Source organism: Microcaecilia unicolor, chromosome 7, assembly GCF_901765095.1.
Source record: "Microcaecilia unicolor chromosome 7, aMicUni1.1, whole genome shotgun sequence".
Classification (NCBI taxonomy): Eukaryota; Metazoa; Chordata; class Amphibia; order Gymnophiona; family Siphonopidae; genus Microcaecilia; species Microcaecilia unicolor.
The window spans coordinates 21091103-21104213 of NC_044037.1; the positions used below are offsets into that span (position 1 = coordinate 21091103).

At 44.0% G+C, this 13111-nt stretch overlaps 1 protein-coding gene across 4 annotated transcripts in view; it reads left to right on the forward strand.

Moving 5' to 3' along the window:
- Positions 1–13111, forward strand: part of LOC115473987 (synaptotagmin-like protein 2) — a 188098-nt gene that overhangs the window by 158339 nt on the left and 16648 nt on the right. For all 4 annotated transcript variants that reach the window (XM_030209231.1, XM_030209234.1, XM_030209233.1 and 1 more), the window contains exon 12: positions 11511–11613. In XM_030209231.1, the coding sequence (XP_030065091.1) occupies positions 11511–11613 (103 nt within the window). The remainder of the gene's footprint in view (positions 1–11510; positions 11614–13111) is intronic.

A 13111-nucleotide genomic window follows, 5' to 3' on the forward strand; every position in this document is an offset into this window, starting at 1 on the left:
GTTGGCTGGCAGGGGGTCCCCAACCCGCTGAAGACTTTGTCCAGCGCTGGTCTGTGGCAGCGCCACTGCATTGCCTGCCTTGCTCTCTCTTCCCCTCACGTCGGACACGGTTACTTTCAAAAGGAGCGTGCTGGACATGATGGGAAGAGAGAGCAGGGCAGGCAATGCGGACCCCTGTCAGCCAAAGTATTTGCGGCGGTAGTGGGCAGTGGAGGGGAGATGGCGAGGCAGCGGAGGGGGGGCAGTGGTAGGGCAGCGACCAAAATGTGCCCCCTCCTTCTTGGGCTCTGGCCCCCTCCCACCTCGAGGTCTGGCTACACCCCTGGTAAAGGCACAGTCATATTGTTGGTAAAATGCATGGTGAGGTGGCATACCATCCATATATGGAAGCTAATTCACTAAGGGGTATGTTTACTAAGGTGCGTTAACCTTTAAATTTAAGGCGCATTAAACGCTCACGCCCATATACATTTCTATGGGTGTGTTAGCGTTTAATGCGCGTAAACCATTTACGTGTGTTAAAAACGCGGACGCGCCCATAGCGCACCTTAGTAAACATAGGCATAAAAAACGAGAAATTGAATATGCAGATTGGAGCAGGCAGAATTGAAGATGAGTTGTAAAACCTGTTTACTTTTTTTTTAAATGAGTTCACACCAGAAACAAAGTGCTTTTTTAGTCATAAGATTTCTGAAATTTGCACAAAAAAGCATTCAGTCGTAAGGTATATGATACTCATTTAAAAAATAATCCTGTGTTGGATAGAATTCTTGAAAACAAACGCTTGCATTTATCTGGAGAGCAGCTTTTTGTACTTATCAGGTTTTGGAACTCACCTCTTCAATTACTTATCCCCAGTGCATTTTTTTCTAGCGAAAAAGGTGCCGGTACTCAAATGCCAGGCCACCCTTCAGGGGTGGGGTGATCACTGAGAGACCCATCCCACAATGACCAAGCCCCCTGCAACCAGTCACAGAATCTATGACATGGCAGAATTGGTGTGTAGAGCCTGAGCTCTTTCATTAAAACCTGGGGACCATGGGTCAATTTTAGCAGACAATGAAAAAGGTGCTGGTACTCAGTACCCCCAAGTACACCCACACAAAAAAAGCCCTGCTTATCCCACTTGCACATAGTAAATGCCTACAATTACAAAACCAGGAGCCAAAAAATAACGGGGACTAAATTGACTCCTGCGTATCCATTGTCTCACATACAGAAAGTGCTTCCTTAAGTGAGCTGTTGCACTTAGTGTCCTTTTACTAAGCAGCAACATATGGGCAACTCTAGTGTTTAGCACCCTAATAAACATGGCCCTTAGAATCTTACACAGAAATTATGTTTTCCAGAGTTACAAAATGGGGAAAAATGCCCTGTTAAATAAGAACTTAGAATCATACCCCCCCCCCCCCCTCAATACTTCAAAACCATTTGTCCTGGCCAGGAACAGCATCTGGCCAGTTAAATGGTACTTAACCAGCTATCTGGCAGTATTCAGCGGGAGATAGCTGGTTGGCTTTTCTTGATACCCACAATGAAAGGCATGCATAGTTTTGTGTAGCCCTCATCTAGGTATGCATTACTTAGAGGGCTTACTGGGTTCCAGCCCCCATGGATTCTTTGGAGGGGACATGGAATAATCAACTTCAAGACCCTAGGCATAATGCTCTTACAAGAAGGACACTCCAGAAAATGATGTGGTGTCCTAAAATTAACATTTCCTTCAAATCAATAGAGAAAATCTGGGAAGCATTGCGATATGGCAGTGGTTTCCAAACCTGGCCTTGGAGGAACCCAGCCAGTCAGGTTTTTGGGATATCCACAATGAATATTCATGAGAGAGATTTGCATGCAAATCTCTCTCATGAAGATCCATTGTGGATATCCTGAAAACCTGACTGGCTGGGGTGCCTCCAGGGCCAGGTTTGTTAACCACTGCAATATGGTGAAATGATGACACCCCCACTCCCATGCTGTGGGTTTTGATGAGAAATAAGGGGAGAAAAGAAATACGTACAACATGCAGGACGTCAGAAACAGAACAAGGCCTTGCGCCGGAAGAAGAGGACCTCGGATGGCGGGGATTGGGGTCCCCCGCCAGCAAAGGTAGTACACGACGACGGTGGGGGAGGGTCAGCGGCAGGAGGGGGTCGAGAGGGTCGTCGGTGGGAGGGGGGTTGAGAGGGTTGTCGGCAGGGGGGTCCAGGGCCAAGTCTATGGGGGGCCAGGCCCCCGTGGCCCCACGTAGCTACGCCACTGATGCAGAAGATCAAAAAGCAGTAGCAGCCCTTGGGAGCAGGCTCAAAGCAAAGAAGGTCAGGGCAGAAGAAAAGAGCCTGTGGGAGCACTATCGGTGCCTAGAGCGGAGAAGAGCAGAGATAGCCCTCTAGTGGGGAACTCTGGAACTGGCAGTTGCAGAGCAGGGAGAAACCCCCCCCCCCAGAGGCTCCTCTTGAAGAAAGTACCAGCGAGGGACGGCCTCCAGGGTGCAATTGGCACTAGAGGCCCAGCTAGGGTGAAGGCCTCCGGGGTGTGATCGGCACTAGGGGCCCAGCAAGAGTGGCTCTCCCTAGGAGCCCAGTGGAGGACAACTCTTGGAAGAACGAACGGTCCCCAGAGCCCAGAGAGAGCTTCCAGGAAGTCGCAGCAGGGATAGGCTTAGCCAGCCTGGGATCTAGCATAGCAGGAGCCAGCCCAAGAAGTCTCCTGCAGGAGGGGTGAGATCTGAGGGAACTGGGAGAAGGTGGACTTGCAAGGAAAGGAGAGGAGGGACCTAGGCCACACAGCCACGCCCACACACTGATTAGACTAAGGAGCAGGGAAGAGCTTACAGCTACTACCTTGGCAAGCAAGGCTGACGGGGTCTGAATGGTATTCGAAGGATTAACTCACTGATTCTGAATACCTGAGTCAAATCTAACTGTTAATACTACAGTGTATATGGCATAGGAAGTGAAGTGCCAAGACCATTGATGTTTGTGTATAATAGCTGAATATATAAAGATCTGTGAACATAGTTAAATAAAATCTGTTTAATTTATTAGTCAGCCCTGTTCACAGCGGTTCTCATTTTTTTTTTTTTGGGGGGGGTGACTTTTCCTGGGGGGGTGAAGAGGGTAATCCCACCCGCTAACATTTTTCTTCAATAGCCTTTGGGCTTGTAGGTGGTATATAAAAAATAAATTTAAAGAAAAAATTTAGTGTTAGATATTCAGGGGCCCAGGTCAGAAACTGGGGAGGGGGGGCCTAAAGTCCATCTGTAGACTATACCTCCTTCAACCTGAGGCAGGCTTGGGGGCCCAGGGCAGTTGCCCAGTTTGCCCTCCCCTAACGCCGGCCCTGAGTGTCATACAGCTAACTCGTTCCACTTCCGTGCTGTGCCTTTGAAAAATGTAATGACTCGGTGAAATCTATTTATGGGCTGTTTCATAAGCCACTATTTCCACAGATATTAAAACAATATTTTAAACTGTCTGATGTGTCGTCATACTGATAGCCTGATGGGCGGCATTATCTGTGTTTCACTTTCTCTGTGTTTTAAGATATTCAGCAGCGGATGTCTGGCAGAGCGTCCTGGGAGACTTATGAACACATTTATTTAATGCGATAGCATAAAACGCATGCAAAGGTTTGAAATGCACGCACACACTCTGAGAAAAAACAATCACATTTATTTCAGTTATTGTTCCCAAGTGCCAGATACAGGCCTGTCACTTTATTATATTGGAATAACAGTGTAGGGGTGTAGAGGAACAGTCTAGCGGTTAGAGCAGTGGGCTGAGAACCAAGAAGCCAGGGGTCAGATCCTGCCGCTGATCCACCCTCTGTTGCTCAGATGCAAAATTGCAACCCACCTTGGGATAGGAAAATACGTGCATGTAACTTGCTTTGGGCTACAGCTGAACAAAGTGTGAGCTAAATCCAAATGAAATATTCCAGATAAGTGAGAATGCAGAATATTAATCTTAACTTTGCCTGCTATCATAAATCCTTTTGTTTACAAAGTAAGTTTGTTTATTTATTTATTGGGATTTATTAACCGCCTTTATGAAGAGATTCACCCAAGGTGTTGTACAGCAGTTACAGTTTAACATAAAACTTACAATTTTGTTAACAGCGTAAAAATAACCAAGAATAAACACAAATACAATAAATGAGGTAAACTTGAAAACAGTAAATTGAAACCTAATAATAACAGAACTACCATAAAACAGTTTCAAAAATATACATATTTAATAGCACTGGAATTCAAATACCAGAGATATAATACAATATTAGCATAATACTAATGATACCCCTAATAAGTATGCATTTGAACAGTCAACTAACATAGATATGATGCTAAAGATTTTCTGCAATATCGCTTACCATATAACTGAGGGACCAATAAGGAGGCAGAACTAGAGGTCATGAAATGAGGTTGAAGGGGGGCAGACTCAAGAAAAATGTCAGGAAGTATTTTTTCACGGAGAGAGTGGTGGATACTTGGAATTCCCTCCTGCAAGAGGTGGTGGAGATGAAAACGGTAACGGAATTCAAAAATGCGTGGGATAAACATAAAGGAATCCTGTTCAGAAGAAATGGATCCTCAGAAGCTTAGCGGAGATTAGGTGGCAGCACCTGTGGTTGGGAGGCGGGGCTAGTGCTGGGCAGACTTCTACGGTCTGTGCCACGAAAATGGCAGATACAAATCAAGGTCAGGTATACATATAAAGTAGCTCATATGAGTTTACCTTGTTGGGCAGACTGGACCGTGCAGGTCTTTCTCTGCCGTCATCTACTATGTTACTATGTAAGAGCAAGATATATGATGGGAACAAGATGCGTGGAACTATCGCTCTGTGTGGTATAATCAGTGACGTTCTTAGGGTGGCTGACACCCGGGGCGGAGCCCCCCCCCCCCCCAGGTGCAGTGCGACCCCCCCGCCCCCCGGCAAAAGGACACCACCTCCCCCAGGCAAAAGGACACCCCCCCCCCCCCGGGTGCATTTTTACCTGCGGGGGGGGGGGGTCCACGCGCCTGTCGGCTTCGCTCGTTCCATGCTCCCTCTGCCCCGGAACAGGAAGTAACCTGTTCCGGGGCAGAGGGAGCACGGAACGAGTGGAGCCGACAGGCGTGCACCCGGGGCAGACTGCACCCACCACCCCCCCTTGGTACGCCACTGGGTATAATGTTCCTCCCTCCCCCTCTTGCCTTTTGTTGAAAATCCCTCTTGTTCATGTCTGATGTTGAATCTCCTTCCTATCTGAAAAACATTTATTAGTGCCTTACACAGCTCAGTAAAAGGACCCCGCGGTCACTTGTAGCAAACTAGAATTTAGTGAACCAAATGGTGTCTGTACACATCAAGGCTGTTTATGTATTCCAAGCATTCTTGCAAACTGTACTGATTTTAACGTTAAACATTATGTTTTACTTGTGCTCAGTGTCTGACAGTATTAATACTGGCTGCTAATTCTATCAGAGATTTGTGTGGCCATTATAAGATGGTCTTCCTTGTGTAGGGAGGGACGCTAGGAATCAATATTGCATTTAGTAGGTTTGAATATGCTTAGCTGCTGTGACTTTATTATTTTACTCAAGTTGCCTTGATCACTTTTTAAGGACTGTTGATTGTGATAATCAAAATCTCCACCTAGGCTAGGCAAATACTTAGATGATAATTTGTGGTCCATAATCTATACTTTTGATCCATCTCTGCTGCTGGTTGCTGTGCAGTGAGACCCATCTGTCAATAGCCACTGGATCACCATTAGCGTCTGAGCACGTTTGACTTCACTGTTGAAGCATGCAGTGTGCCTGTTACTCCTTGCTTTTCCCGCTGCTGCCACTGCTCATTAGGAAAAGCAGCTGTGCCCACAGGAGATAGGTGGGGGATAAGCGGGGAAGGAATTCAAATCTTATTAGTGGCTATCAAGAATATTACACATAATACAAAACAATCAACAAATGAACATAGCATATGTAAGCAGAATCATATTCAAGATATGGTGGAGTAAATATTCAGCCGCGGAAGTGAGCACTTTTCTGACCGCCTCTGGCATCATTCCCGGATAGTGCCAGGCCATGATCTGCCTTCGGCATTGAATATCTAGTATATTCAGTGCTTTTTTTGTAGGAAAAATGGTACCGGTACTCATACAGGGCCAACCTTAAGGGCGGGGTTACTATCTATGGCTCCACCTCTACACCGCTCTCTTTGTTGTTTTATGTGTTTTTTGCGGGAGACTTGGACCTTCTTTTTGTTGGCTCCACCCCTACAGTAGCCACACCCATTTTACCCACCAAAGAGCAGCTAAAAAGGCATAATTGAAAATAGTACACTAGTACATAAGTATTGCCATACTGGGACAGACCAAAGGTCCATCAAGCCCAGCATCCTGTTTCCAACAGTGGCCAATCCAGGTCACAAATACCTGGCAAGATCCCAAAAAAGTACAAAACATTTTATACCGCTTATCCCAGAAATAGTGGATTTTCCCCAAGTCCATTTAATAATGGTCTATGGACTTTTCCTTTAGGAAGCCGTCCAAGCCTTTTTTTAAACTCCGCTAAGCTAACCGCCTTTATCACATTCTCTGGCAATGAATTCCAGAGTTGAATTACACGTTGAGTGAAGAAACATTTTCTCCGATTCGTTTTAAATATACATTGTAGCTTCATCGCATGCCCCCTAGTCCTAGTATTTTTCATGAAAGGACGATGGATGCATGGAATGGCTTCCTAGAGCGGGGGCTGGAGACTAAAATATAAAGAATTGTTGTGGAACTTTGTGAATAGACACAGCAGAGGGAGTGCATGGTGTGACTTTGAATCTTGTCAGGAGTGAATTTACTTTGAAGTCACACTGCCAGCTTGAGATGTCCCTCCTTTAATGGTGGAATTTATCTCCACTGGCATCAGGCAGAGCAGCCCATTGGGCTGACACTAGTCCCTAGATCCAACAAAAGAACCCCTAAGAGTGACCATAAATTAATAAAATATATAGATGAAAAAATCAGCGGAAACCCCCCCCCCCCCAAAACCAGGCGCTGGCATGCAGGATAACACCAGAAAAACAAAAATACTTTCCTTTTGTACTGTATATTTCAAAAACTGACACATTCCATTCACTACATTACAAATTAACAACTACAAATAAAACAAAAATTAACACAGCTACCACACTACTTTATCTTAAAATAAAATTATGTTTTCCAATTTTATTGTCCGGCCACATACTTTTTTTCAGTTATGTTGGTCCCAGTTTCTGGTTCCTACTTTCCTCCTCTTCTCTTAACTCTATTGTCAGGATTTCCAGTTTATTTGCCATTTTTCTGTCCTTTTCCTTTCCTTTGATTTTATTTTTTGCCTTTGTCCACATTTAGTTCTTTCTTACTAGCCAATTTTCAATTGCCCTATTTTGACTGTGCCTACCTACCGCTTGCCCCTCTCTTCCCCACTTCTATCCAGCATTTCCCTCTTCTCTTCCCCACTTCTATCCAGCATTTCCCCCCTCTCCTTCCCACGTTCATCCAGCATTTCCCCCCCTCTCCTTCCCACGTTCATCCAGCATTTCCCCCTCTCTCCTTCCCACGTTCGTCCAGCATTTCCCCCTCTCTCCTTCCCACGTTCGTCCAGCATTTCCCCCTCTCTCCTTCCCACGTTCCTCCAGCATTTCCCCCTCTCTCCTTCCCATGTTCCTCCAGCATTGCCCCTCCTCTCCTCCCCATATGCATCCCACGTTTGCCCCCTGTCTTTCCTCCCCACTTCCATCTAGCATTTGTCCCCTCTCTCTTGTCTCCTCCCCACTCCTTTCCTTTGATTTTATTTTTTGCCTTTGTCCACATTTAGTTCTTTCTTACTATCCAATTTTCAATTGCCCTATTTTGACTGTGCCTACCTACCGCTTGCCCCTCTCTCTTCCCCACTTCTATCCAGCATTTCCCCCTCTCTTCCCCACTTCTATCCAGCATTTCCCCCTCTCTTCCCCACTTCTATCCAGCATTTCCCCCTTCTCTTCCCCACTTCTATCCAGCATTTACCCCTTCTCTTCCCCACTTCTATCCAGCATTTCCCCCTTCTCTTCCCCACTTCTATCCAGCATTTCCCCCTCTCTTCCTCACTTCTATCCAGCATTTCCCCCTTCTCTTCCCCACTTCTATCCAGCATTTCCCCCTCTCTTCCCCACTTCTATCCAGCATTTCCCCCCTCTCTTCCCCACTTCTATCCAGCATTTCCCCCTTCTCTTCCCCACTTCTATCCAGCATTTCCCCCTTCTCTTCCCCACTTCTATCCAGCATTTCCCCCTCTCTTCCCCACTTCTATCCAGCATTTCCCCCTCTCTTCCCCACTTCTATCCAGCATTTCCCCCTTCTCTTCCCCACTTCTATTCAGCATTTCCCCCTCTCTTCCCCACTTCTATCCAGCATTTCCCCCTCTTCCCCACTTCTATCCAACATTTCCCCCCCTCTCTTCCCCACTTCTATCCAGCATTTCCCCCTCTCTTCCCCACTTCTATCCAGCATTTCCCCCCTCTCTTCCCCACTTCTATCCAGCATTTCCCCCTCTCTTCCCCACTTCTATCCAGCATTTCCCCCCTCTCTTCCCCACTTCTATCCAGCATTTCCCCCTCTCTTCCCCACTTCTATCCAGCATTTCCCCCTCTCTTCCCCACTTCTATCCAGCATTTCCCCCCTCTCCTTCCCATGTTCATCCAGCATTTCCCCCTCTCTCCTTCCCACGTTCGTCCAGCATTTCCCCCTCTCTCCTTCCCACGTTCATCCAGCATTGCCCCTCCTCTCCTCCCCATATGCATCCCACGTTTGCCCCCTGTCTCTCCTCCCCACTTCCATCTAGCATTTGTCCCCTCTCTCTTGTCTCCTCCCCACTCCCAACCAGCATTACCACTTCTTTTTTTTCTCCCCACTTCCATCCAGCATTTCTCCCCTTGCCCCCTCTCTCTCTCTCTATCCAGCATTTCTCTTCTTGCCACCTCTCTCCCCATCCAGTATTTCTCCCCTTCCCCCTCTCTCCCCATCCAGCATCTCTGTCCCCTTGCCCCTCTTTCCCATCCAACATCTCTCCTGTAGTCGCTGCTGCTTCTCCCAATGAGCAACAGCAGTGGTCAAATCAAGGCTTAAAAGGTGGGGCTTCAGAGCTCAAACGTTCACCGTTGGCTCCCCTGCCCCTCTGACGTGAACTTCCTGTTCCGGGGCAGGGGATCGGCAGAGCCGACAGTACGTGCCCTAGCACTGCAGCCCCGTGCCTGCTACTCCTTGCTTTTCCTGCTGCTTCTATTCATTGGGAAAAGCAGCTGGGGCTGCAGGAGAGAGGTGAGGGATAAGTAGGGAAGGAAAAAAAAGGTGCTGGTACGCCATACCGGTGCGTACCAGCACAAAAAAAGCCCTGAGTATACCTGGCACTGGCTAACACATATCCAGAGAACTTAACTGGCCATGGGTTGCCACATAAAGATAGGACTGTGTTTTATGCGGTCCCATTTATGTGGTTACCTTGGCTGGTTAAGTGCTGACTTTGCCCCAGAACACCCCCAAAGTAGCTGGTTTTCATATAGGCGCTAATCGCTGATTTTCAGCAGCGATTGCCAGTTAGGCGCCACTGAAAATTAGTGGATAGCCCTGAACAAGTGATGTAATTGGTCATCATCGATTTCTGACCTGCTAAATTGTTTTGAATATCCACCAGAGTAATTTTAAGTATTGCCATTGAATGTAGACATATACCCTCTGTTTACTAAACCGAGGAGACGAAGCGAAACAGAGGAGTAGCGAGACCAGCAGGAAACCTTCAGGAACAACAGGACGACTGGGTAATAGAAGAAAAAACTTTAATTGATAATGCCCGACCGTGTTTCGGCCAGATGCCTGCTTCAGGGGCCTAAACAAATAAAGCAAGTAATAATAAAAATGAAAAAAAATAAATACATAATAATCAAATAATAATAATGAATATAAAAACATATATATATAAACCACATTGCTTTTCGGACAGAATATATGAGATGACACTTATATACATACGCGCAAATGATTTTGTGACAAATTCCTATAGTTATACACATATATTGTAGAAAACTGAATGCAGAATCTTAACAATAAAAAAAGATATATGATATTGAAACATATGTAGATGATCATAAATTGTACATAAATACAGAAAAAAAAAATTCAGAAATAAAACTTGATAAATGTGATCATGTACAGAGAGATAACACACAGTAAATGTACAAATTGTAAAAGAATAAGATGTTATTGATGATACCAGATCACCATGGATGGAACCACAGCATATGTATATGGTCTTAAAAAATACATGAATGTAAAAAGCAAAACTCTACAGTAAAACTTAGTACATGTACAGTATACATATGCAAAGAGGTCGTATTGAAAGGTCATATATATAAAAAAAGAAAGAAAGACAAGAAAAAATCATGAACTGAGAGGTCATATGCGAAACCACAAATAAAAAAAAATAAAAATGAACATAAAAAAATAAATAAATAAATATATATATATATATATATATATATATAAATAGAAAATTAAAAAATAAAATTAATTTTTAATTTTTATTTTCTATTTATATATATTTGTGGTTCCATCCATGGTAATCTGGTATCATCAATAACATCTTATTATTTTACAATTTGTACATTTACTGTGTGTTATCTCTCTGTACATGATCACATTTATCAAGTTTTTATTTCTGAATTTTTTTTTTCTGTATTTATGTACAATTTATGATCATCTACATATGTTTCAATATCATATATCTTTTTTATTGTTAAGATTCTGCATTCAGTTTTCTACAATATATGTGTATAACTATAGGAATTTGTCACAAAATCATTTGCGCGTATGTATATAAGTGTCATCTCATATATTCTGTCCGAAAAGCAATGTGGTTTATATATATATATTTTATATTCATTATTATTATTATTTCATTATTATTTTTTTTTTCATTTTTATTTTTATTTTTATTTATTTATTTATTGCATTTGTATCCCACATTCCCCCACCTATTTGCAGGCTCAATGTGGCTTACATAGATTATTATTACTTGCTTTATTTGTTTAGGCCCCTGAAGCAGGCATCTGGCTGAAACATGTCTGGCATTATCAATTAAAGTTTTTTTTTTCTTCTATTACCCAGTCGTCCTGTTGTTCCTGAAGGTTTCCTGCTGGTCTCACTTCTCCTCTTTTTCGCTTCATTACACGTAGTGGATTACAGTCCTCCGCTCCTGCGGTTCCCTCACCATTTTGGTTCCATTTTTACTAAACTGAGGAGCAATGCCGACACAGCCCATGCAAAGTGATTTCTAATTTCACAGTTTTGTTAGTCAGAAATTGTTATTGGAAGCTGAATGACAATAAAAAAAAAAGAGTCTGGATCCATGATAAATATATCCACAGTGTAGGTGTGCTGGGAGAGCTCAGCTGTAAGCCGCCATCTTGTCTGTGGCTCACGTGCACCCTGAAAATCATATATTGTCAACTGTATTTCAGCTATGTGAAGACATACCTTCTACCAGACAAAGCTCGAATGGGCAAAAGGAAGACATCGGTGAAGAAAAGAACATTGAATCCTGTTTACCATGAGGTGTTAAGGGTAAGATCAAGAATTAATGAGATTCCTGTCTCCAAATAATACTGAGTCCTGCTGGCACTTAGGAGGATTAAACTCTCAGCTGATAAGTTTCTGCAAACTGTGTGATATATCGATTATCTACCACGTGACCCTTTTTATATGGCCAAGTCAGTGATTCTGAGAAGGGTCGACTAACACTTTCACTGTGAATACCTAAAAGTAAGTGAAGGAACACAAGTGTGACATTCTTGTGATGTATAACTATGACTGTGGGGATCAATGAGCTGATGTACTAAAATTTGTGAAGGATAACATGGGATTAATTCACGTTTAACATGTGTTGACAACAAATTAGCCTTAACACTTTTCTGTTAGTCTGCTCTTCACCCTTGTCCAACTTCGATGCTAAAACATCTTTCTCCTGAGGAAATTTCATGGCTATTAATATTAGCTAATTTAATGTTGAAACTGGTACATTATCCCCATGGTATTAGTTCCGTAATTCTCTTTCCCATTATTAAAGATAATTCTAAATCTACTACTACTACTTATCACTTCTATAGCGCTACAAGGCATACGCAGCGCTGTACACCATACATGAAAAGACAGTCCCTGCTTAAAGAGCTCACAATCTAAAAATGGAATGTTGCCAGTGGAATAGCAACATTCCATGTAGAATCTCAAAATAGTAGCAACAGAGTCTCCAATAGTAGCAACATTCCATGTAGAATCTCAAGTAATAGCAACATTCCAGAATCTCAAATAGTAGCAACATTCCATGTTCCACTGCACTAACCACTAGGCTACTCCTCCACTAGCAACATTCCATCTAGAAGCCTGCCCTTGCAGATCAGCAACGCGGCCGCGCAGGCTTCTGTTTCTGTGAGTCTGACGTCCTGCACGTATACTCACAGAAACAGAAGCCTGCGCAACCGCGTTGCTGATCTGCAAGGGCAGGCTTCTACATTACTACTACTTATCACTTCTATAGCGCTAAAAGGCATACGCAGCGCTGTTCACCATACACGAAAAGACAGTCCCTGCTCAAAGAGCTCACAATCTAAATATGGAATGTTGCTAGTGGAATAGCAACATTCCGTGTAGAATCTCAAATAGTAGCAACAGAATCTCCAATAGTAGCAACAAAATCTCCAATAGTAGCAATATTCCATGTTGAATCTCAAATAGTAGCAACAAAATCTCCAATAGTAGCAACATTCCATGTAGAATCTCAACTAATAGCAACATTCCAGAATCTCAAATAGTAGCAACATTCCATGTTCCACTGCACTAACCACTAGGCTACTCCTCCACTAGCAACATTCCATCTAGAAGCCTGCCCTCGCAGATCAGCAATGCGGCCGCGCAGGCTTCTGTTTCTGTGAGTCTGACGTCCTGCACATACGTGCAGGACGTCAGACTCACAGAAAGAGAAGCCTGCGCGGCCGCGTTGCTGATCTGCAAGGGCAGGCTTCTACATTACTACTACTACTACTTATCACTTCTATAGTGCTACAAG